We start from the raw sequence: 22278 nt of genomic DNA on the forward strand, positions 1-22278 counted from the left end.
GTTTTATCAAACTTTATTTCAGAAGACGCCCAAGGGCAATGTGAATACATGTAAATGCAAACATATGACAAAGGCACGGAAGGAAAGTATCTTGTCTTCCAGGCCCGTAGGAAGCAATTTCAGTTTGAGGGGGGGGGGGGGAGGAGCACAGCCAAACATTTTCATTTTCAACTGGGGGCACTATCACCTACCAAAAATTCCTTGACAAGCAAAAAAAAAAAAAAAAAAAAGGGGGGGTCATCGGACGTTATTATTGAGGGGGCACAAGCATATAGTAGCTAAGTTTTCTATAGTATTCTATAATGTCGGCAAAATCATTGGGGGCACGCCCCCCCCCCGTGCCCCCCCGTTCCTACGGCCATGTCTTCTGATAAAAAAAAAATATATAAAAAAGATATGCTGCAAACGGAAGTCCACTTCGATGTTTTTCGTTCAAATGTAATCAATTAAAAATCATTTTATAGCAAGGCAAAGTTTGATGTATTTTGTTTTGTCTGTGTCAATTTACTTAAGGATGTAAAGTATATTTTCAACTTAGTCCAGTGTTATAAGAGCTTATCAAAAGTAAAAGTAGGCAAAATATAAGTATATACTGTATATTTACTATAAAATGTGATTCTTTTTCATGAAATATATACGAAGAAAATGGATGTAAATCATCAGGCTACGTAGTGTGTACATTCATGTACTTTCACACTTGAAATAAAATGATTTCAACTCTACTTTAATATGAGTTCCTTTTTATGAGATTTATAATTCATGTATGTCTCCTTGAATAATGCTTTCAATATTTTGGATTCGCTAATGCATGATCAACTCCAAAAAAAAAATGATTTACAAACATGGGCCATTTGGAATGCCATAGTAACCGACATTCTTTATTATGCTTATCATATTGATCTAGATTTATAGAAATGTTTTATCATTATGATTAAATCTATGCAGATACAACAGGGATACAAATCCACAACAGTAAAGTAGGTTTATGTTTATAAATCATGACTCACATGCTGCTACAATGGGCGATCAGAATGTTAGACAAGAAAACAGAGGAAAATTCTTTGAAAATCTTCTCAAAACCAGCGAAGCCATGAATTATACATGTTTTAATGTGAGAGCATCCTGAGGTAGTATTGATTCAAATTCCTTCGAATCAAAATCATCGGGGGTAGGGTGGGGTTACAATGGGCGATCAACTTTTTACATAGGAATATAGAGGAAGGAACTATAAAATTCTTTATTTCAAGACAGCAAAGCCACTATTGGTCATGTTAATGTGGAAGCATCCTTAACTAATTGTAGATTTGAATTTGTTCTAATAAGACGATAGGGCAGGGCCACAATGGCCGATGACAGTTTTACATTCTAGGAAAACACACATGTAACACAATTTAAAAATCCTCTTCTCAAGAAGAACAAAACCATATATGGTCATATTTGTATGAAAGCATCCTTAGGAAGTGTAGATCCAAGTTTGTTCAAATTGTCACTCCCAGGGTGAGGGTGGGGCCACATTAGGCAATTAAGGTTTTGAAAGTACACTGTAATATTTAAAAGAAATCTTTAAAAATCTTCATCCAGCAATGTCATGATTAGTCATATTGATGTGGAGTGTAGGTTCAAGTTTGTTCAAATCATGCCCCGGGGGAAGAGCGCGGGCAACAATAGAAGATCAAACGTGTACATTGTAGGAAATTTTCTTTAAAAATCTTCTAAACCTGCGATTAGCTTAAAAATATGTAGGCATCCTTAGTCAGTGTAGTTTGAACAAATCATGCCCTCCGAGATACTGAACTGATTTCCGTTTTTTCCTAGTCAATTTGCTTAAGTGAGCTATGTGGCCCATGGGCCTCTTCTTTTAGATTTTAAAACTAGATTTATACAGAAAATTAGAATTCATAGTACTAGTTACACTCCCACCTGCAAAGAAAACACATTTTAGCATAAATAATGCGTAGAATTTCTTATCAGAAAAAATTCTGTCTGGTCAAACTTATCTGTTTGTCTTTAGGCTCTAATTTGGGCCTATCTACTTATATTTCTCAGATTCGAGTCACGCTCCCAAAGTCACTGTCTTTCATTGCGCAATTGCGGATCAAGATATAGATAAGAGATAGAATGCTACAATGTGTTTCCGTTTCCTATGCAAATGACTCGTACTGTAATGACCAACCAAGTTCCCTGTAACATTTTCTTCTCCGCACAATTTTGGCTCTCAATCCAAGACTAGGAACAAATGAAACTGTAGCTTTCTAGACAGACTTTAAAATCGCGACTTTTGTCAGAGTTTGTGATGAGGAACGATGTCACTAAATATTGACATTGTAAAGATTCATTATCAAATTTTTACCTGTAAAAAAAAATGAACCTTCTTCATTTTTTCGGGTTTAAAAGGATTTCAGACAAAAGTAGACACCTTCAGACGGAAAATGACGCTGATATTAAGACATCTCAATATTCCGACAGTTTTCCTTTTTATATATATTTGCACGAATACATGTAAACTAATTTTAAGACATTTTAGGAGTTAGGTGATAGGGTTGTGCCCCCAGGCCCCTTAAATCCGCCAATAAGAATATACACTATAAAACATTAGTTTTAAAGATATAAAACTGTATGCCCTCAAGATCTCCTTATTGTACAGTTTCACTGTAATGATTAGTTATTTTTATACACTAATTCATATTGTAAAACAAATCTGAACAAAACTTCGTCTATATATATACAAGTCAAACTGAAAAAAGAACCTGTTCCAACGTTGTCAGGAGTCCTGTTAGATCAGGTCTGTCATTACATGGGATTTTTAAACTCTAGTTAAAGAGAATTTATTAACGATTAAGAAATAATCATTGTAGTCCATCAATTAAAAATGTTAATTATTAGATCACTTTAACAAAAGAATTTGCATGCAATATTTTTAATGGGTAATCCAAAAAGACTCATTGAGGCTTTCATGGTCTTCTTCTTGTAATTAATGATCGAAATGAATTAACATAAGACAAAAATACCCGGCTCGATAATTTGTACCGTAGACCAAAAAAGGGAAATGGGTTGAGTTACACAGTATATATAACCAGAGCTTCATGTCGAAGCACCTGTTGTTACGAAGATTGATTTTTTATGAGTTCCTTTAGTTGCACTGCTGTCGTATGTACTGTTTTTTTTATGTATTACCAAAAATGAATACATTCATTTCATAATTCAACATCTTTGATTTTTCCATGTGTCAAGCATAATTCATTAATCCATTGGACAGAGATCACCTCCTCCTTTTTCCCCGATTCAAATCCTATTTATGAATGAAATCAAATGACCAGAATGTCCAGTTTGCTTATTTCTCATGATTTTGAGCAATTTATGTCTTTCTGAATCAATTGATACAGATATTTTATGGGTATTGGTATTGAAAGGACAGTCTATTGATACTTTAGAGGATTTTATCATACTCAGATGAATCTTTTGACGCTTGTTTTGAAAAGCAATCTGAGAACCACTATATCAATATAAACTAAACTGGGCGCTAAACACGGATGCTTGAGGACAGGAACACTCCCTGTCGACCCCCCTTCCGTTTTGATTTTTTTCTGATAAATTATCTTACCACCCCGCTCTTTATATAAGGATTTTGTCACAAATGTGGCATTGAAAGATAATTTAGGAGAAAAAAGTTGGAACGGTCCGGGGGCTAACCGGGAGGGGGGGGGGGTCGGGGGCTTGTCAAACACCTGCATTAATTTGATAAAACAGAATTAACTGTAATTATTATGGATAATAAACCACAACTATCAAAAAAAATATTTTTAAATTCATTTCTTTGTTATAGTTTCCTAACTTTAACCCCCCCCCCCCCCATTTCCAGAAGTATAGATAGCTATAATTAATTTCAACGTTCTGTATATATAGGAAATATTTGTCTAAGTATGATATATAGTAATAAAATGCAAATGAATGTCCGTGAACCAATTTTTTAGTTTGTATTTTCCTTTCTATATGAAATATTTTATATATAATTAGACAGTCAGACAAGGGCAATGATGAAGGAAAGAAAAGAGAATCAAGCAGAGGATATATACTTTGGTTAAAAGAATTAGGTTTTAAATTGAACTTTTTATTTCATATGTATCTTCCTGGGCCTCGGATTATCAACAAAATATCTTGTATCTTCTATCTTTTATAGAAAAAAAAAAACAAAAAACAAAAAAAAAAAAAAAAAAAAAACAGTTAAGAGCTTGTAAACACGTAAACACGACATTCGACAATTTGTTGTTTATAAAATATCTTTAATTTTAAACACAATACTATAACAACATCTACATTAAAGATTAGAAAGAAGCAATCCAATTGTCAATTTCACTTGAAACATATCTATCAAAATCTCCTTCATTCAGTCCTGTGTCTACATCAGTTCCCAAATCATGCGGGTTTATGATGTGACATTTTACATGTCTTTTAAAATCTAAAATTTGTTTGTTTGTTTGTATGTTGTTTAACGTCCCTCTCGAGAATTTTTCACTCATATGGAGACGCCACCACTTGCCGGTGGAGAGCTGCAAATTTTGTCCTATACTCGGCACGTACGGCCATTGAGCAGTGAGGGATCTTTTTCGTGCCAGCACCTACTGCGACACGGGACCTCGGTTTGTATGGTCTCATCCGAAGGACCGGTCTCCACGTCCCACAGTGGGATTCGAACCCGCGACGTAAGGATCAACTCCTTACTCCGCGACTCTAGAGCAGACGCTCTAACCACTGCGCCACGCGGGCGACAAAATCTGAAATAGAAATACATGTATTATAAATTGAACTGCATTCTAAATTTAGAAGTTTCATTTACTGCCCACTTAATAAAATATTTAACTAGATAGATGAAATATTCCAATTATTTTTTTTTTTTGGAGAAATTAATACTCTTGTTTACTATTTATAATAAATGTACAGGTACTAACTTTTCTTTCCCCACCATTTCTGTAACTCCATCACTCCCATAACCATCCACGAAAATCCAGGAAACATTTTCTGAATGCTGTAGAAAAAAGAATATCATGGATTTGAAAAACGGGAAACACAGAGGCATCTAAAACTCGTTAGATACTCTTTCAAAACTGTTAACGTAAATTGCTTTGTCTTTTACTAAAATCAAAATTTATATTACAATCATTCTAGCTTAACAAAAGTTGGTATTGCTACTTACTTTATATGGATATGCTGTCTGTCTTGAAATATTATATTCCAGTCGATGCTAGTATTTCACAGATAAAATCTATGAGAAACTTTTGGCAGGAAAATCGCCGATATTCTCAGAGAAATACTTTTCTTTGTTTAGAAGTAACCACAAACTACTGCCAGTAGAGTGTGACGTGTAAATCATTATGACGTCACAATGATAATGAAAACGAGATTGATATTAACATCCCCTTTTACAAATGGAACAATGCAATTTTCAGTCAGATTGGTGGTGGTTCTAAGATACATTCGTGGGGTTCTAAGATACATTCGTGTATCTAGCCGGGTGAATGGGGCCGGGGGGGGGGGGGTCAGGTGACTTTAATTGGAACCCCACTCTTCCTCGGATTTTTTAAGTTTTAGAATTTAAGAAGAAAAATACTGTAATAAAATTTAACCTTGAAAACCCCTTAAACAAACAAACCTCTTTTAAGTAGAGATATTTATATGATTGTATGTATATATACAGTATATATTCAATTCAATTCAATTCAATTAGTTTATTTACCAGTTAAGGGCCCTCTTGGGACAAAAGAAAGTACATCGTAAATTAACATTTATATATAATCATATACATGTATAATACAATATACATACACGCAAGAGAGAAAGAGTTGCATGGTTGATAGGAGAAGGACATAAAAAAAAGGAATAAACCAGATCGTTTTTATACATATACATAAATTCACATAAATACACATATACATGTATATTAAAGGAAAGGCGACATATCCCCCCCCCCCTCCCCCCGTCCAAAAAATTTCCTGGACGCGCTCGTGAAGATATTTAGGACTCAAAAGGAAAAAAAATGCCCCAAATAATTATTCACTCTATTCATCCACCCCAACGTTTTGTTTATTTAGGAACTAATTAATCATAATATTTATTTTTTTCCCTTCTCTTTGTTTTCAAGATTATAAGAAAATAATGAAGTGTTGTATACTTCTTACACAACTCAACTAAGTTCTTATAAATTTCTTATATTTTGTTTATTTGGTACTCATATTGAATGAATACCATAGAAAATCACAAATACATTCCGGAATCGATAATTCTCTCGAGATCGGTCCTTTAATTCTTACGCATTTGTCACTTCTTGTGCTTATGCAACCGCGATTTTTGACTCTTCGGAACGTGTTTCTTAGCATTCAAGGCCCAGTTCAAAGTTTTACAGGTAATTATACTGTAAAAACATTACGCAAATGAGTCTTATATATTCTGGTGACACTATTCCGTCATACAGACTTGAATAACGAAGCAATTCTTATTTTTAACCACAGCATTTTGTGTGTCATCTTGCACAGCTTTTTTTTTTTTTTTTTTTTTTGCATAAAGTTATTATCTCCTAGGTCTTGTAAATTAGTTGATACACCGTGATCTTTATGTCGACAAGTTTTACAAAATGGAAATCCTTTTTATCCCTTTCAATTATTATAGTTATGCCTACGCATCCTTATGATGATGAACATGTATAAATTAATATATTTCTTATAAATAAATAATCCTTTTTTTAAACATAAACAGTAAACATGCCCAAAAGAAAGGCATCTTCAGATGATGGAAAATTACAGAGTAAAGTATCCAAGAAAAGGAAATCTACAGAATCTGATGAAGAAGAATCTAAAGGCAGCAAGCAGAAAAAATCTCACCCCAAACTGATAGACCCAGCAACAAACACAGAAACTGTAAGTAGTCTATAGCTACTTAAAGTAGAATATTTTTCCCTAATGTACAACTGACATGTATGATATTTTAATAAAATCTTTATTAGTATTTAATGAATTAATTGTACTGTATTTAATAACTGTTCAAGAAATTTAAAAGTTTCTATACACATTCTTTGAACAGAAAATGCCTTTGTTGGGCAAATATTGGTCATTGAGACAAGTAGGTACTGCTATACAGTATACTACTATATTGTTTGTGTTTTTCCCATTACATATTAGGGGTGCAACGATACACTAACCTCACGATACAATATGTATCACGGTATTCAGTTCACGATACGATATGTATCAGGATACATGACAAGGTTAAAAAGTCTTTCAAGTTTGTCATCATATTTTTTTTAACTTGACAGGTTTATATAAAATGTTCATATTTTTTTAATAATAATTAAAATAAAATTTTGTTAACTTGAATTGGATTGTTAGGAAGATCTTTGAGTTTTGACAATATTCTAAACCAATGATGAACATTTACAGGGAACTATGGGAACCTTTCCTAATAATCTTCCTTTTAAAGTGGAATGAAAAAGGAAGACATTCATTCTTTTATTCCTTTTATTTACGTAGAAAACCAGTTGTCATATTTCTCGTGTTAACACGTTTTAGTCAACAAGACAGTGAATTTTCATTGAAATACACACGTGATGAAATATCATGCATTACCAAAGAATACGTTTAGATCTAAAGGGTTTATCATTTGTCTTAACATCTATAACTTATAATTACATTAAGTCCTTCTCCGTGTTAAATTTGAGGTCTGTAAGATGCTGGAGATGAGTCATGATCGTGTATTACCAAAGAATACGTTTAGATCTAAAGGGTTTATAATTTGTCTAAAAATCTATAACTTATAATCATATGAAGTCCTTCTCCATGTTAAATCTGAGGTCTGTAAGATGCTGGAGATGAATTAATGCGGTATCCAGCGATCTCACATTTTGCGCGGAAGCCATTTTGAAATTGTAAAAAAAGGAAACAAAACAGACGATTCAGATAATTCTGGACCGATTGAACTGAACCGCGATATCATTTTAGCGTATCGTGAATTGAAACGTGGAAAAATATACCGCGATATACCGTCAAACGGTTTATCGTTGCACCCTTATTACATATTATGGATTTTGTCTGGTCAATGATTGCATTAAATCCATTAGATAAATGCAGTTCCATATTTCTCCTATGCACCATGTTACATTGTTCTACTATTGTATGGGCCAATACAACATTCAGCCTGGACATAATGGAAATATACAGTTACATGATATGTTTTCTGAGTTGAATTTTTATGTTTCTTATGATAAAGAAATGTTGAATAAAGGCATTTTCCTATAAAACTTCATTAAATGACCTTTTTTTATCATCAGATAGGGGAAATTAAATACACAGCAAAGGAGCCAACAAGAAACAAGAAAGGAGAATTAGTTTTTCCAGATTTTCCAGAATTCCGTCCAAATATGTCACCCAAAGAAGTTCTGCAGGCTGGCAGTTTTGGCGGAACTTACTTCCGTCCAATCAAATCATCTGTTACAGGTGAGAAGCTAAAGTATTTTAAGTATTGAAAAAGTTTATACCATGCACAACAGGCATGTGAGTTCATAAAAAATAAATTCACAATGAACTGATTAATGTTGTTAAAACTGAACACCAGTATTAAAATTTACAAGTCTTAAAGATGAAAAATACTGTAGATTCCTAATTATAAGCAAGGAATCAATTATCATGTAATTATGCGAGAAGCAAAACTCAAGAAATAGAATTACTCACTTTTATATTTATTTTGCTGAAATCAATGTAAAATCTCTTGCGATTTGATGTCAAAGAGCCATTTCGTGAAAATAAGTACTCGCCAAAAATATGGAATCAACAGTAGCTCCAGTCTATAATTATAAGTTTGGCTTTGTTAGTGAAAAATTTTGTGGAAAAAATAAATTGCATCTAGAGCATTTAGCATGTGATATTTGAGGAATGTTTTTAAGTTTTGTGTGAGTTATTGGTGTGTAAATCACACAGACTTGTCATGTAGGCATATTTCATGAAGCGCGCTAGCGCTTCCATGGCCGTAGGAACCGGGGGGGGCACGGGGGTCCGTGCCCCCCAATACTTTTGCCGATATATAGAATACTATAGAAAACTTAGCTGCTATATGCTTGTGCCCCCTCATTAATAACGTTTGATGAGCTTTTTTTTTCTTTTTTTTTTTTTTTTTTTTGCTTGTCAGGGAATTTTGGTAGTTGATAGTGCCCCCTCAACTGAAAATGTATGGTTGTGCCCCCTCAAAGTGAAATTGCTTCCTACGGGCCTGGCTTCATGAATTATATGTCTACATGCAAGTCTGTGTGATTTACACACCAATAATTCACACTAAGCTTAAAAACATTCCTTATATTTACATTTTGCCTGTTTAAATGCACCAAAAATATACTCAATGTTTGAAATTCTCGCTGCCCTATATTGTCATATTTTTATTAACGTCTCTGTAGCCTCATTGTGATGTCACTTTAGCGCGAGTTCCTCCATGTATATTTCTACGTGTGAGTATACACAAAAATGGTTTTCAAATCAATTTCACAGTTGGCTTAGTAGAAAAAACACAGCAAATGTAAATATTGACATTTATGCTCTCTTTCGAAGAAGGGAGGGCATATTGCTTTACTGCTGTCTGTCGGTCCACCAACAGTTTCTGTTCGACATTTTCTTTGCAGAGGTTGCACATACTGAAATGAAATTTGGTATACAGTTTAATCATAAGAATATCTAGGCCAAGTTCTGTGTTGGGTACAATTGATCCATTTTTGACAAAGTTATGTCCCTTGGACTTGGAAAATTCCAATTATGGGGGGAGCATAAGTGTTTTACAAACATCTCTTGTTGATGTAGATTCCTTATAAACATATTTTTTTCTCTTTCCAAGAATTGATAGGTCATCAAAAGATGATTGAAAAGACACTGTCAGACAGTCTTTTGGATTCTTTAATTCAAGGTGCTTAAAATGTACTCAAACGCTAAAACCTTAACAAGTTAGACTTTGTCATTTGGTGCCATAATGCACTTGTGGCTAGTGATGAGATGAACTGTGATAGTTGTCATATTGAGGCCTTTGAGAACATTGTATACAACAAGAAATGACAACAACAAAAAAGAGCCAATAGTCGACTTGAAACATGCAAACTCATGACTGATTTCTTTTTCTGCAGGTAAACAGTATAAAGATGAGGCTTTCAAAGAACTCCCCAAAGACTGGACAGAGGGTCTTAACATTAAAAAACAGGTTAATGAATACAAACAGCAATATACTTTTAATTAAAATACATGACCATAGGAAATTATTTTTATGAATTTAATAAGTTCAAAAGTGGATGCCAGAAATTTAGAATAAAAGCTTAGACAAGTTAAAGGAAAATCAATGATTTTGTTTTTAATATCTTTCTAATATAGATACAGTTTTGAAATACAGTATCTCGAACACTGTTATCTCGAATACCATGGATATTTTGAAGTGATTTAGAGGTCCCAAACACTTATTCTTTAAGTATTGTACCCAGAATATGTCAAATCCACCGATATCTCAAAGTGTTTTCTCAGTCCGACTGAGTTTGAGATAACGAGGTTTGACTGTAGTGCATATCTGGACTGAGAACTATTACTTAAGTGTATCACATCACAGGCGACCTCTTCATCTTACAACGAGTCAGTAAATACTTGGTATCGTTGATGACAGGTAACCTCTTCATCTTACAATGAGTCAGTAAATACTTGGTATCCTTTATGACAGGTAACCTCTTCATCTTACAATGAGTCAGTGAATACATACAAGGTGAAGTGTGGGGGAAGCCTGGAGATGTGGGAGGAGAGTGGGTGGATCCACAAACAAGACCCCTATGGGTGGTTCCAGTGGTACTGCAGGTAAATATACACTGACTTGTACAAGTGGTTCTAGTGGTACTGCAGGTAAGTATACAGTGACTTGTACAGATGGTTCCAGTGGTACTGCAGGTAAGTATACAGTGATGTGCCACAATTAAAAAAAACTTCTTAAGGTTTTTGACCAGATATGAACAATGCATGAAATGAAGATTTTTACCTTTATGAGGTATAAAATATATTGAATTTTTAATAGACCAACAATTATTACATTTGAACTGGTTGTGGCAAATATTGCAAAGTCTTTTTCAATATTTAAAGCTTGAAACTTAAAAATAAATCAATAAATAAAACAAGTTTTAAACCAGTATTATTAAAGAAAACAATTTCCGCTGTAGATTCTATCAAGGAAGGAGGACCCTTGATGATGAGCGACAGGTGGGGAGATGGTTGAGGTGTGCAGGACCCACAGGAAGATGGAAAAACAACCTCATCTCCAAGTGTTACCGCAGTGGAGCACGATATAATGACCCCAACATCTCCCCCGTGGTCAGACAGACCCTACAACACTGGGGGTACAGGCTAACGGAGGAGGACTACCTGGCCAAGGAGAAACAGCTTAAGAGAAAGAAAGTGGTTTAGATAGCCTTTGAAAGATTTCTGGTCATTCAAAGCAGTTATTTTGGTATGGTAAAAGTATGAAAAGGTCTGTAAGAAGAAGATAAATGGTGTGGTACAGAAAAAATCATAAGCCAGAAAGATTTGTCCAGTACAACAAATGCATAATGAATATGAAACTAGGACAGAGATGGACACAGGTTGAGATGAGATTATCTAGAGAACTTACAAACAATTCTGTCATTTTTAAACAGTACTGAATTCCTTAAAGTATTTTTTTCTGTGAAGTATTCTGTCGTAAAAAAAAGTATGTTTTGGAATCATTGAAGGATGTGGATAAGTAACAGACATAATTCCACTTAAAACATTGCTTTTAACTATTATCATTACTTTGCATATAATGTGTTTCCGCATGAGAAAATGAATGTACAAATAAGTATAGTTATGTTATTGCCATTCATTTTAGTCTGTAGTTTGATATTTTTATGTAACTACATAATCAGTGAGAATTGTTGGCTTGAAAAGCTATAAAATCCCACATTAGTATTAGAATTCAATTTTGTTTTTAAACATTCAATGTATTTTACATTTTACTAGATGAGTGATTGTAAAGTGTCATACCCATGTTTACTTAGATTAGTATTTTTAAAAGCATAATTGTTATATGTTTTTAAAACAATATTACCTCAAAATTGTCATTTTTTTAAAGCATTCATATGTTAAATAAATATATGCAGCCACTATATATTATTTTTATTGAATATTTGCTTTATTCTATGTATTCATGTAAAGCAGAATTAATTCAAAAACTTCTATATGAAAAGAAGAAGTCTCTTGCTGTGACCCTCAAAATGAAGCCAAAAAAATCTTCAGTTTCTCAGGCGTAAAAATTTCAAAATTCAATGATGGAGATAGTTTTTTTTTCTTTTTTAGCAGTTATCTCTTATGTCTGTCAATTATCAAATTATTGATATCAAATGGTTCTTATTTTTTCCCCTTGCATTCATTACAACATGTTCCAACTTTAAATAATGTTATTCCAACCATATGTATAAAATTTAATTCATAAAATACCATATTTTCAAGAAATATATTTAGCATAGAATAAAAAACATCTATTAGCATGTATGAAAAGGAGAATAGTTAAATTTTCTTTCAGTACATAAAAAATGGAGAACTGAGTTATTTCCCTTTTCAATATACGTAAACATTGATCAGTGAGGCAGGATTTGACCTTATGAGACGGTGTATTCATACCCCCTAGGGTAATCACTCTGTCTGTCTGTCTGTCATTCTTCTATCCACAAATTTTCTGTTTTTTGCTAGTAACTTTTTTTTAGGGTTGACCAATTAAGTTCAAATTTGGTATGTTGGTTGAAAAGGCAGTAAGACATATTTTGATGCTAAGTTTGGTTCTCTGTGTCATCCGGTTTGGAGCTGGGGTGGTGGGGTAGATTCCTTAACTTTATATAAGAGTGAATGGGCAAAGAGAGATAACTGCTGAGGATGTACCTACATGTATTGTAAACTATGAAAGGCTGCAGTGAGTCTCTTGGGATTAATTTACTTTCCTCTTGAAGAAAATCCAAAGCATTTATCTTTATCTGTCACATTGAGATTAATTAACACCTCTGTCTGCAAATAAAGTTTATTTTGAAGTTAAGGTCAATTCTGAATGAATTTCTGAAATGTTGATTTAAATAATGTTCATACTTTATTTTGGTAAAATACACAATGAATTATGATTTTATTGAATTCTAAAGACAAGATATAGATAAAAATATCTTTTTTTATAATTTTTTTTCTTTTCCTTTTTTTTTTCCTTATGTAAATTCAAGAATACTATTTATTTTAACAGGTATTCAGATTATAACCTCATTCTATCATTGCTGAAAAAGTTCTTATTGTAAACTTAAGAAGAACAGGTTGAGGGAGCAGTATAATTAATCCCCTGGAATTGATTATCTTGCTGGTTGCAGAAAATTGTATAGGGTTATCTTTCTGTCCTTTTATGATTAATTAACACCTTTGTCTGCAACTGATGTTTGTTTAGAAGTTAAGGTCAAGCCTGGGTGATATTTACATTCACTGAAGGCTGGTATTTTAGAAAACACTTGCTTCATTCTTCTTTGGATATACATTTGATTTGAGTTATTATAAATATGATGTTTTTTACTGCCTTATGTAAATACAAGGACACTATTTACAGGTTGTTGGATATTTAGCAGTTGCTGTTGCTCATTCTTCTTTATTTTTAATATTTTGTAATTAAGTAAAATTCTCATCCCCTAATCTGTACCCTTATATTTCTACCTCTCGGCGGGGCCCTTGCTGACTGGTCAGATTTCTAGTTTTCATTCCTTCATTTTTGGACATATCTCGAAATACAAGACCCAATAGAGTCTAGCATATCTGTTTTCATAATTGGATATTTTACCAGAAAAAGACATAACGGCAAACTAATAAGAAAAGTTAACAAAAAAAGTTGATGACTTCAGCATTTCTGTTTTCAACTTCCCTTATTATTTTATGTCGCCACATACCATTTTCACCTGCATATAGAGTTTATGTCTTCTAGTTGATTGGATACGAAAAGCATGTTCTACGTACGAAGAATTTCTAAAACAAGGCAAGCTATTGACAAATCAGTTGACGATAACAAGACTATGAAGAATCTCGTGTAAGTTAACATTTCGCAAATTCTATGGTCGATATAATGGCCTTGTTAGCAAATAAATCTATCGTTGAGTCGAATGTTGACTGGCGTTTTTCATAGAAATGGTTACGTAGTAATTTACGCACTGAATGGTCTAGAGATTTTTCCGTTTTCCCGATCATGACAGGGATCACACAGGCGGGTGACCAGTCAACAGGGATGCTTATTCCTCCATAGCACCTCATTCCAATAATGATGTTTTTAGGGAGGGGTCTGTGTTTGCTCTGCTCCCAATTTGTTTTCTTCCAATGGACTTTTTTCGTTATTTTCATGTTTCATTTTAAATACCCTTATGCTTATTAGGCCCCTGCCATTAAAAACAGAGGGCACTTACAGGTTTTCTCTTCGTATGTGAATCTTTCTGTCAGTTTTTCCCATTTAGTTTTCTGACCTCCTTTCCTACATGCTTATAGATATTGAGCGTATTAATTTTTTAATGGGGGTTTTGAGGTTTCCTTGTTGAGATGCAGTTAAATTGTGTTCCATTCCATCCGTTTTATCAAGCATATGTAAAAACGGAACCCGTTTTGTATTTACACGCATAGGCAACCATTGACGGCCAGAAACAGACTAGATGGCAAACGGGGAAAACTGGTGACACTAGAGAGACAGCTGGCTGCCAGAAATAAACTGTTGACGAGTGAAAAGGGGAAAGCCTCCTTTCACTACTGGACTTATTATCCCCTGATATTCTGATTTTTCTCTGAAAATCTCTGTCAACCATTGTACTTTCACTGTACATTACTGTACTTACCTCTGTATTTCACAGTACATAACAGTACAACACTGTACAGAAGCACAGCATTTCACAGCACCTCCCTGTACTTCACAGTACACTTCCTCTGTACATCACAGTACCCCACAATACTCCACAGTACGCAGCCACTGCTTACCACTGTACGTCACAGATATTAGCTGTACAGATAACTGATCTTCACAGTACATTGCTGTTATTCCCTGAACCCTCATACTGTACATCACAGTACATCAAAACATTCTACAGTTTATTCAGTAAATACCAATGTACAACCAATTTTACTCTGTCCTACTCTGAAAGCTTTGTATCCTAGGAAATTTATTTAATATTTTTTTTTAAAAATCTTATTTTATTTCATGGTTCCTTTTGGATACATGTATTTCTGAGAGATTAATTTTCAAAATGGATAGAGCGCCCTTGATTCTAGATATAACTGAAAATGTTTTATTTAAATGTTCTATTTTCTTTTTAATACTTTTGTTCAAGTATTTTAAATGAGTTTCCATTTAACATCTGAGAAATGAGTAAACGGACATTTTAAAGAGTTAAAGAGTTTTACAATTCTTTTAAATTTATAGTTAATTAATTATATTAATCTTTTCTCCACACAGTATTGCATGTTTTTAATTCTACATAATTGTGTACACTGAAAAGCTGATTAAAGCCAATGTTATGATTTAGATTTCTGATTTTCAATTAATTCAACTTTTCATTTTCCTTGAATTATCTTTCATGTACAGCGTACATCTACTGATAATTTTCTCTTTATATTCATATTATGAAAACAACTAGAATTAATTAATCGTACTGATAACCCCCCCCCCCCATTTTTCTCGACAAAATGAGAGAAATTATTGAAAATGTACCGTCTTTACTGCAATATGTCGATAATTATTGACCTTAAGTTATATTGCCGGTATTGAACTCCAGAACAGTGCTGATTATCTTGGTTTGTGATGATAAACGTAATAAAATATAAATAATTTTATTAATAACATAGTTGCCGATTAATTCGATATAAAATACAAGGTATTAATCTTGCGAATCAAGTTTTAACTTAAGTGAATATATGGAACCGTTGCTTTTTACCTCTTTCCAAGTTCAACCTTTAAATCAATCAATACAGGCCCGTAGGAAGCAATTTCACATCGAGGGGGCACAACCATACATTTTCAGTTGGGGGGGGGGGGCACTATGAACTACCAAAATTCCTTGACAAGCTAAAAAAAGGTCATCAGACATTATTATTGAGTGGGCGCAAGCATCTAGCAGCTATGTTTTCTATAGTATTGTATATATCGGCAAAATTATTGGGGGGGGGGGGCGCCCCCGTGCCCCCCGGTTCTCACGGCCACGTAATAAATTTAATTCAAGAATTAATTATCATTTTATTCTATTCAATACAATGGGTACGTATATCCGTATACATGTAGCTTGCTTTATTTCCTTTTACCATTGATTAGAAAAACATGTTTTTAAATATTTCTCAACAAGACAAGCGCCTCTGAATTTTTTTTCTCTATGTACAATTTGGTTTAAAATTAAGGAGTAATTGTACATGTAATTCAAAATATCCCTGCTAACCGCTTTTGAGGATTTCTGGTATCCTCAGACAGATTTCTGAAATGGGTAAGAATAATGATCGTATGACATTTGTTACAGCTGATGTGGAAACACACCTCCCGCCAACCGCAACCCCTCTTTCCACCCCCACCCTTTACGAAAAAACACTAGACACTTGGTATCAATACTTCATAATAAACGAGGTCCTTACTAAACTTCCTTGCTGATCGAAAATAGATCGTGAATTTTTAAATACTATATCAAACAATTGTGTCCTAATTAGGCTCTAAACCATTACATATAAGAAAACTTAAAATATGAATAGAATTCCCCGATTTAAATAAAAAAAAAACCCCTAAATATCTGGTATGCATCAAAGGGATCCAATTTTATGTGTCGTTTTACTTTAAATTTCTTTGACCACTTGGCACAAACGTATTCATCATAACGTTTTGTCTCAGTTTCATAGATCTCAATCACTGGCCCAAAAGATAATCAGCGCAAAGTTTTACCGTCATCTCTCTCTCTCTCTCTCTTTCTCTCTCTCTCTCTCTCTCTCATGTACATATAAAGACAGAGGCTGTGACATCAGTGTAAAAATAAAGTTTTACATGTATATGCAGTGCGTATAATTCCGACTGAAATTTGATTTTTTTTTTTATTTCTTCTGAACTTTTTGCATGTGATTTATTTTCAAATTATGAATTTATTGAATTATTTAAATAATAATTGCAAGTTCACATAATGTACCCCATGAACATAAGAACAAGGTGTGTATTTAAACTATACTTATGAAAAAAAGACTTAATTAGACTCTGTTACACCACCCTTTTTGTTGCTTGATATTGCCCACCCAAACTAAAAATGTATGGACATTCCCTGTCAAACCAAGTAAACAGGTCTTTCGCGGGACTGCACTTGTTTTATTCTATTAAAGTTTATATTCACACTTAAAGTTCGTTTTCTTTTAATATATGTTTATAGATCTATAATTAATGTAGTTCGGACGACATCACAATAACTTATTATTGTGCGATCTATAACTTTTCAGTCCTGTAAAATGCGCATCGCACACTAAACCGATCTACCAGAAAACAGGGGGGAAGGATGCTAATATCATAGTGTAAAATTGACCCTCTGATATATTTTCTATTTTTAATATAAATTTAGTATAAATTTATTATCAATTTCAAATTATTTTTATTTCATTAATTTTTATTTACCAGTTGGTATTTTTATTTACTGCAATAAAATTCATGGCTTTGGATTTAGAAGAAATAATAACTTGAGGCCCTTTGTCAGTTTTCTTGAGAAAAGTTGTGAAATCAATTAGTGTCATCCTTTCGTGTAAAATCTGTGCTTTTCTTAGTTTTCCGCAAATGGAACTTTGTTTTCTTAATTACTTAAAATCTATTTTGCCGTAAAGCCCTATTGTTAATCTTCCGTTTGATGTCGAGTATGAGTCCTTTTAGATTAACGCCCTTTTGTAACAATTAGTGGCAAGAATAACTCAACACCTGGACAGGGGACGCGATCGGGTTTTTGTCCGATCACTTTTGCGACGGACATTCACGAATAAACAGCTTTAATTTTAAGACTGTCTCCTGTCCTGTTTTTCAGGTTTAGAAATCTTAGTTATCACTACAGTCCCCAAAACACGGTGATAAGTTGGTGCAGACATCCTAATAGTCCCGGATGAAAGAGAATAGACCACAGAACTACAACCTGAGGCCGCGGAGCCCAAGCTTCATTAATACATCGAAGTCATCAGAGACAGAACAAGAACCTACCAACACAGAGTCTACTGTCGCTGAGTCCCAGCATCAACAGACAACTACGTCAGACAACGCTGCTGGAATTCTTATTGAAACAGGGGCATATCATTCAACAGAGGAAGCAGATGATCAGCAAGTGAGTGATGACCTACCTTTAACACCATCATCAACTCAACCTTCTGAGGAATCACATGACCATCATCAAGACATCATAACAGAATCTTCCGAGGAATCTCAGAATCCTCATCACAGTGTTGAACAATTCAACAACAGCATACAAGCTGACATTCCTGAAGAAAATATAACTCCTCTTCAACCTACCATTATGACGACCTCTCAGCCAAACAAGTTTAACGGAAGTGAGTCACCATGCATTTGGCTATCAAAATTAACTGCATGGCAGAAATTTAACAAACTCACAGACAATGCAGTGCTGGAATACATTCCCTGCTTGCTGGACGGAAGTGCAGGAACCTGGTTCCAGACCCTAAACCCCGCTCAATACCAGACTTTGCAAGGATTTAAAGACCTTCTAAGTGAGAGATACAAGCCAGCATCATACAAGATGGCCATGCTTGGCATTAAGCAAGAATCTGGAGAAACTTGCGAGAAATACCTTGAAAGAGCTGAGCGCCTTGCCCTGGCACACCATGATCTTGATGAGGCCTACAAGGTGCAATTCATTGCAAACGGCTTGATTAGCAACATCAGAGGAAGAGTTCTTGCCAGAGAACCCCAAACATTTCAAGCTCTTCGCAGAGACATTTCCTTAGTTCAATTAGAACTTGGTTGTGATCAACAGGTGTCATTTGTGACGAACAATTCATCATTTGATTTAAGTGAATTGACAAAATCAATTAACTCACATATTGAACAAACAGTCACTGCACAAATCAGTGCGTTAGCTGATCAACTCCATGAAAGACCTAGGTATTCCTACCGAGAGGAATGCCCAGCAGTTAACCATTCACATTCTTGTTGTGATCACCACAGAGATCCACCTCGCTGTGACCATTATTGGGATCATTCCAGAGAACGGCACCATGGTCACGACACACGCTACAGGGATCATTCGAGAGAACGTCAACACAGTCAGGACTCTCGTTACAGAGATCAGTCTAGAGACCGCACACATTACCGTGACAGTTCCAGAGAGCGTGAGCCAAGTCAACAGTACCACAACGAGGACAGGTCCAGAAAGTCCAGACATCACGACTCCCAAGGATCGAGGAACTGGAACCGACGTGACCAGACCCCCAAACGTCACCACGATGAAAGAAGAGAGTGTGTGGGTGGAAGTCAGAAGTGCAGAGGTTGTGGTGGTAAGTCATGCCCAGATAGAAAAAAATGCCCAGCCTTTAACTCTCAGTGCAGTAATTGTAACAATTTTCACCACTACAGCTCAGTGTGCACAAAACCTAAAACACAAGCTAAGCACTATCATAGACAAACACCTTCTAGTAGACAAAACACTAATACTAAAAGATAGGGATTCGTGCCTGTCCCCAAAAAGGATAGGCAACACTGTACTAAACATCAATCAACTTCCCCAGCATCCTCAGTTCACTACGAACCTTCAACTAACAAATCTTTGTCTAGTGCTAACAAACGTCTAAAACACCATTCAGCTAAAACAAAAGCAGCAACATCAGCTAGAAGTGTCAATTTAATTATGCCAGTGGAAAAGAACACAGTAAGCATTTCAGTTTTTGGAATTCCAATCAAAGCATTAGTTGACACAGGAGCCAGCATTTCCTGTTTAAGTGCTCACCTTTTGCCAAAACTTGGTCTGAACCATAAGGAACTAGAACCATCTGACATTAGAGATGCTGTCGCAGTCGGTGGCGAACGACATGCTAGCCTTGGTGCTATAACCCTCCCAGTGTCATTCAATGGACCAATCATACCCCAAAGATTCCATGTCTTCAGATCATTTCATCAACCACTTATTCTTGGACTGGATTTCCTACAAGCCAACGATGGAATTTTCAACACAGAAAACAACACTCTTTATGTGCGCGACTCTGAAAGTACAACATATGCAATTGATACAAATACAGGATGTGCTAAAGTGTCCAGATACACGATCTTACCAAAACATTCTGTGACTTCACTACAAGTGTTTGTGTCGAACGTGCCTAAAAATTCATGTGTACTATTGGAACCCATTTCAAAACTACCATCCCTGAAACTCGCTGGTGCAAAATCACTTGTGGACACTAAAAACAACAAAGCCTTCATTCAAATTATGAATCCAACTAACAAAACCATCAGACTCAAAGCAACTACTGTGATTGCAACTGCAGCAGTTGTTGATCCTGACACAGTGTTCACCATGGATACCCCCAGTCAAAAGAAAGTGTCAACAATAAACACTGCTCAAGAACCAATCAACATCAACCTAGACCATGCAGACCTACAAGAAGATCAGAAAAAGTTACTCTTGACATTCTTAAACAAACACAGATCTGTTTTCGCCACAAATCTTCAAGAACTAGGTCAAGCCAAAACCCAACCACATCGCATAGAAACAGGTGATGCCTTACCAATTAGACAACGGTTTTACAGACAATCACCCCAAACAAATGCGGAAATGAATCGCCAACTACAAGAAATGTTAGATTCAGATATTATTGAAGAATCAGACTCCTTGTGGCAGAGCCCTGTAGTAATGGTGAAGAAGAAGAATGGCCAACTACGGTTTGCTGTGGATTACCGGAAACTCAATGCTGTCACGAAGCAGTTTACCTTCCCCCTGCCTAGATTAGAGGATGTGTTTGACACAATTGGTACCACACAAGCCAAATTCTTCTCAACATTGGACCTTGCTTCAGGATTCTGGCAAATACCCATGGATGATGAGACCAAACACAAGTCAGCATTTGTTACCCCCACTGGTGTGTACCAATGGAAGAGAATGCCATTCGGTCTAGTAAACGCACCTGCCAGCTTCCAGGCACTGATGACCCATGTTCTACGTGGACTTAATTGGAAAACATGCCTTGTGTATGTGGACGACATTCTGGTCTTTTCCAATTCCTTCACAGATCATTTAAAACACCTTGATGAAATCTTCAGTCGCCTCCAATCAGCCGGCCTAACCCTTAAACCCAGTAAATGCTACTTTGCACTTCCAGAAGTTAAATACCTTGGACATATTTTGACAAAAGATGGCATCAAAGTAGATTTGTCAAAAACAGATGCTGTTCAGTCCTTTCCAACTCCAAAGAACCAAAAGGAACTAAGATCATTCCTAGGACTATGTAACTATTATCGGAGATTTGTAAAAGGATACAGCAAAATCACAAGTCCACTATCAAGTTTGCTGTCCAAAGATAAGGAATTTACATGGACTCAAGAATGCCAAAATGCCTTTGAAAAGCTCAAAACCTTGTTAACAACATCACCTGTCTTGGCCTATCCAGACCACACACGTCCATTCTCACTAACAACAGATGCTTCCGGCACAGCCATAGGCTATATCCTTGGACAACGTGACAAATATGGAAAGGACCGAGTCATAGCATATGGTGGACGATCATTAAACAAACATGAAAGAAAATACCCTATATCTGAACGCGAAGGACTAGCCATCATTGAGGGAATAAAGACTTTCCATGTTTACTTAGCAGGAAGACCCTTTAAAATCTTTACAGATCACGCAGCACTCAAATGGCTACAAAATGTGAAACAGTCAACAGGTCGTTTAGCTCGATGGGCAGTACTACTTCAAGGATATTCCTATGAAATATTATTCAAAGCTGGAAAGAAAAATGAAGTAGCTGATGCTTTGTCCCGCCGTCCATATCCTGATACAACAGTTGCAATGGAGGACCCAGAGGACATTATCCCATCACCAGATGTGCAGTGCTTCACCCCTGTAAAGGAAGAAAAATGTACGCAAGCAACATTTTTCTATGCTGACCATCAGCAACCATTCCGTAAGACCATGGAAACAGAAACAATATACCCCGTGGACACAACTTCTATTGGTGATCTTCAACAGAGCTGTCCAGATTTCAAAGCTTTGTACAACTA

At 35.2% G+C, this 22278-nt stretch overlaps 1 protein-coding gene and 1 long non-coding RNA gene across 4 annotated transcripts; one reads left to right on the forward strand and one right to left on the reverse strand.

Annotated features, from left to right (window-relative positions):
• Positions 1-4351: 4351 nt before the first annotated feature.
• On the reverse strand, positions 4352-5344 carry LOC133201543 (uncharacterized). The gene is made up of 3 exons (XR_009723113.1): positions 5192-5344; positions 4947-5016; positions 4352-4456 (listed from the first exon to the last, which is right to left on the reverse strand). It is a non-coding gene; the product is annotated as an uncharacterized LOC133201543 (long non-coding RNA).
• A 958-nt stretch (positions 5345-6302) lies between these two features.
• LOC133201440 (uncharacterized) lies at positions 6303-12048 on the forward strand. 3 transcript variants are annotated; one of them, XM_061337242.1, is made up of 7 exons: positions 6303-6397; positions 6745-6908; positions 8315-8480; positions 10145-10218; positions 10723-10832; positions 10923-10943; positions 11210-12048. In XM_061337242.1, exons 1-7 carry the CDS (start codon positions 6328-6330, stop codon positions 11451-11453), a joined length of 849 nt encoding a protein of 282 aa, XP_061193226.1. In that variant the 5' UTR covers positions 6303-6327; the 3' UTR covers positions 11454-12048. The 3 variants fall into 3 exon arrangements, with proteins under 3 accessions (XP_061193226.1, XP_061193225.1, XP_061193227.1); XM_061337241.1 differs by lacking the exon at positions 10923-10943 and having other exon boundaries at positions 10723-10853; XM_061337243.1 differs by lacking the exon at positions 10923-10943 and having other exon boundaries at positions 6748-6908; positions 10723-10853.
• The last annotated feature ends 10230 nt before the right edge of the window (positions 12049-22278 follow it).

The sequence above is a fragment of the Saccostrea echinata genome, unplaced genomic scaffold (genome assembly GCF_033153115.1).
Source record: "Saccostrea echinata isolate AGI-Se365-2 ecotype Australia unplaced genomic scaffold, CSIRO_AGI_Sech_v1 ptg000044l, whole genome shotgun sequence".
Classification (NCBI taxonomy): Eukaryota; Metazoa; Mollusca; class Bivalvia; order Ostreida; family Ostreidae; genus Saccostrea; species Saccostrea echinata.

Coding starts and splice junctions, on each gene's coding strand:
- LOC133201440 (XM_061337241.1), top strand. CDS start 6,328: ATGCAACCGCGATTTTTGACTCTTCGGAACGTGTTTCTTAGCATTCAA. Junction 6,909..8,314: donor CAGCAACAAACACAGAAACT/GTAAGTAGTCTA, acceptor TTTTATCATCAG/ATAGGGGAAATTAAATACAC. Junction 10,219..10,722: donor GTCTTAACATTAAAAAACAG/GTTAATGAATAC, acceptor CCTTTATGACAG/GTAACCTCTTCATCTTACAA.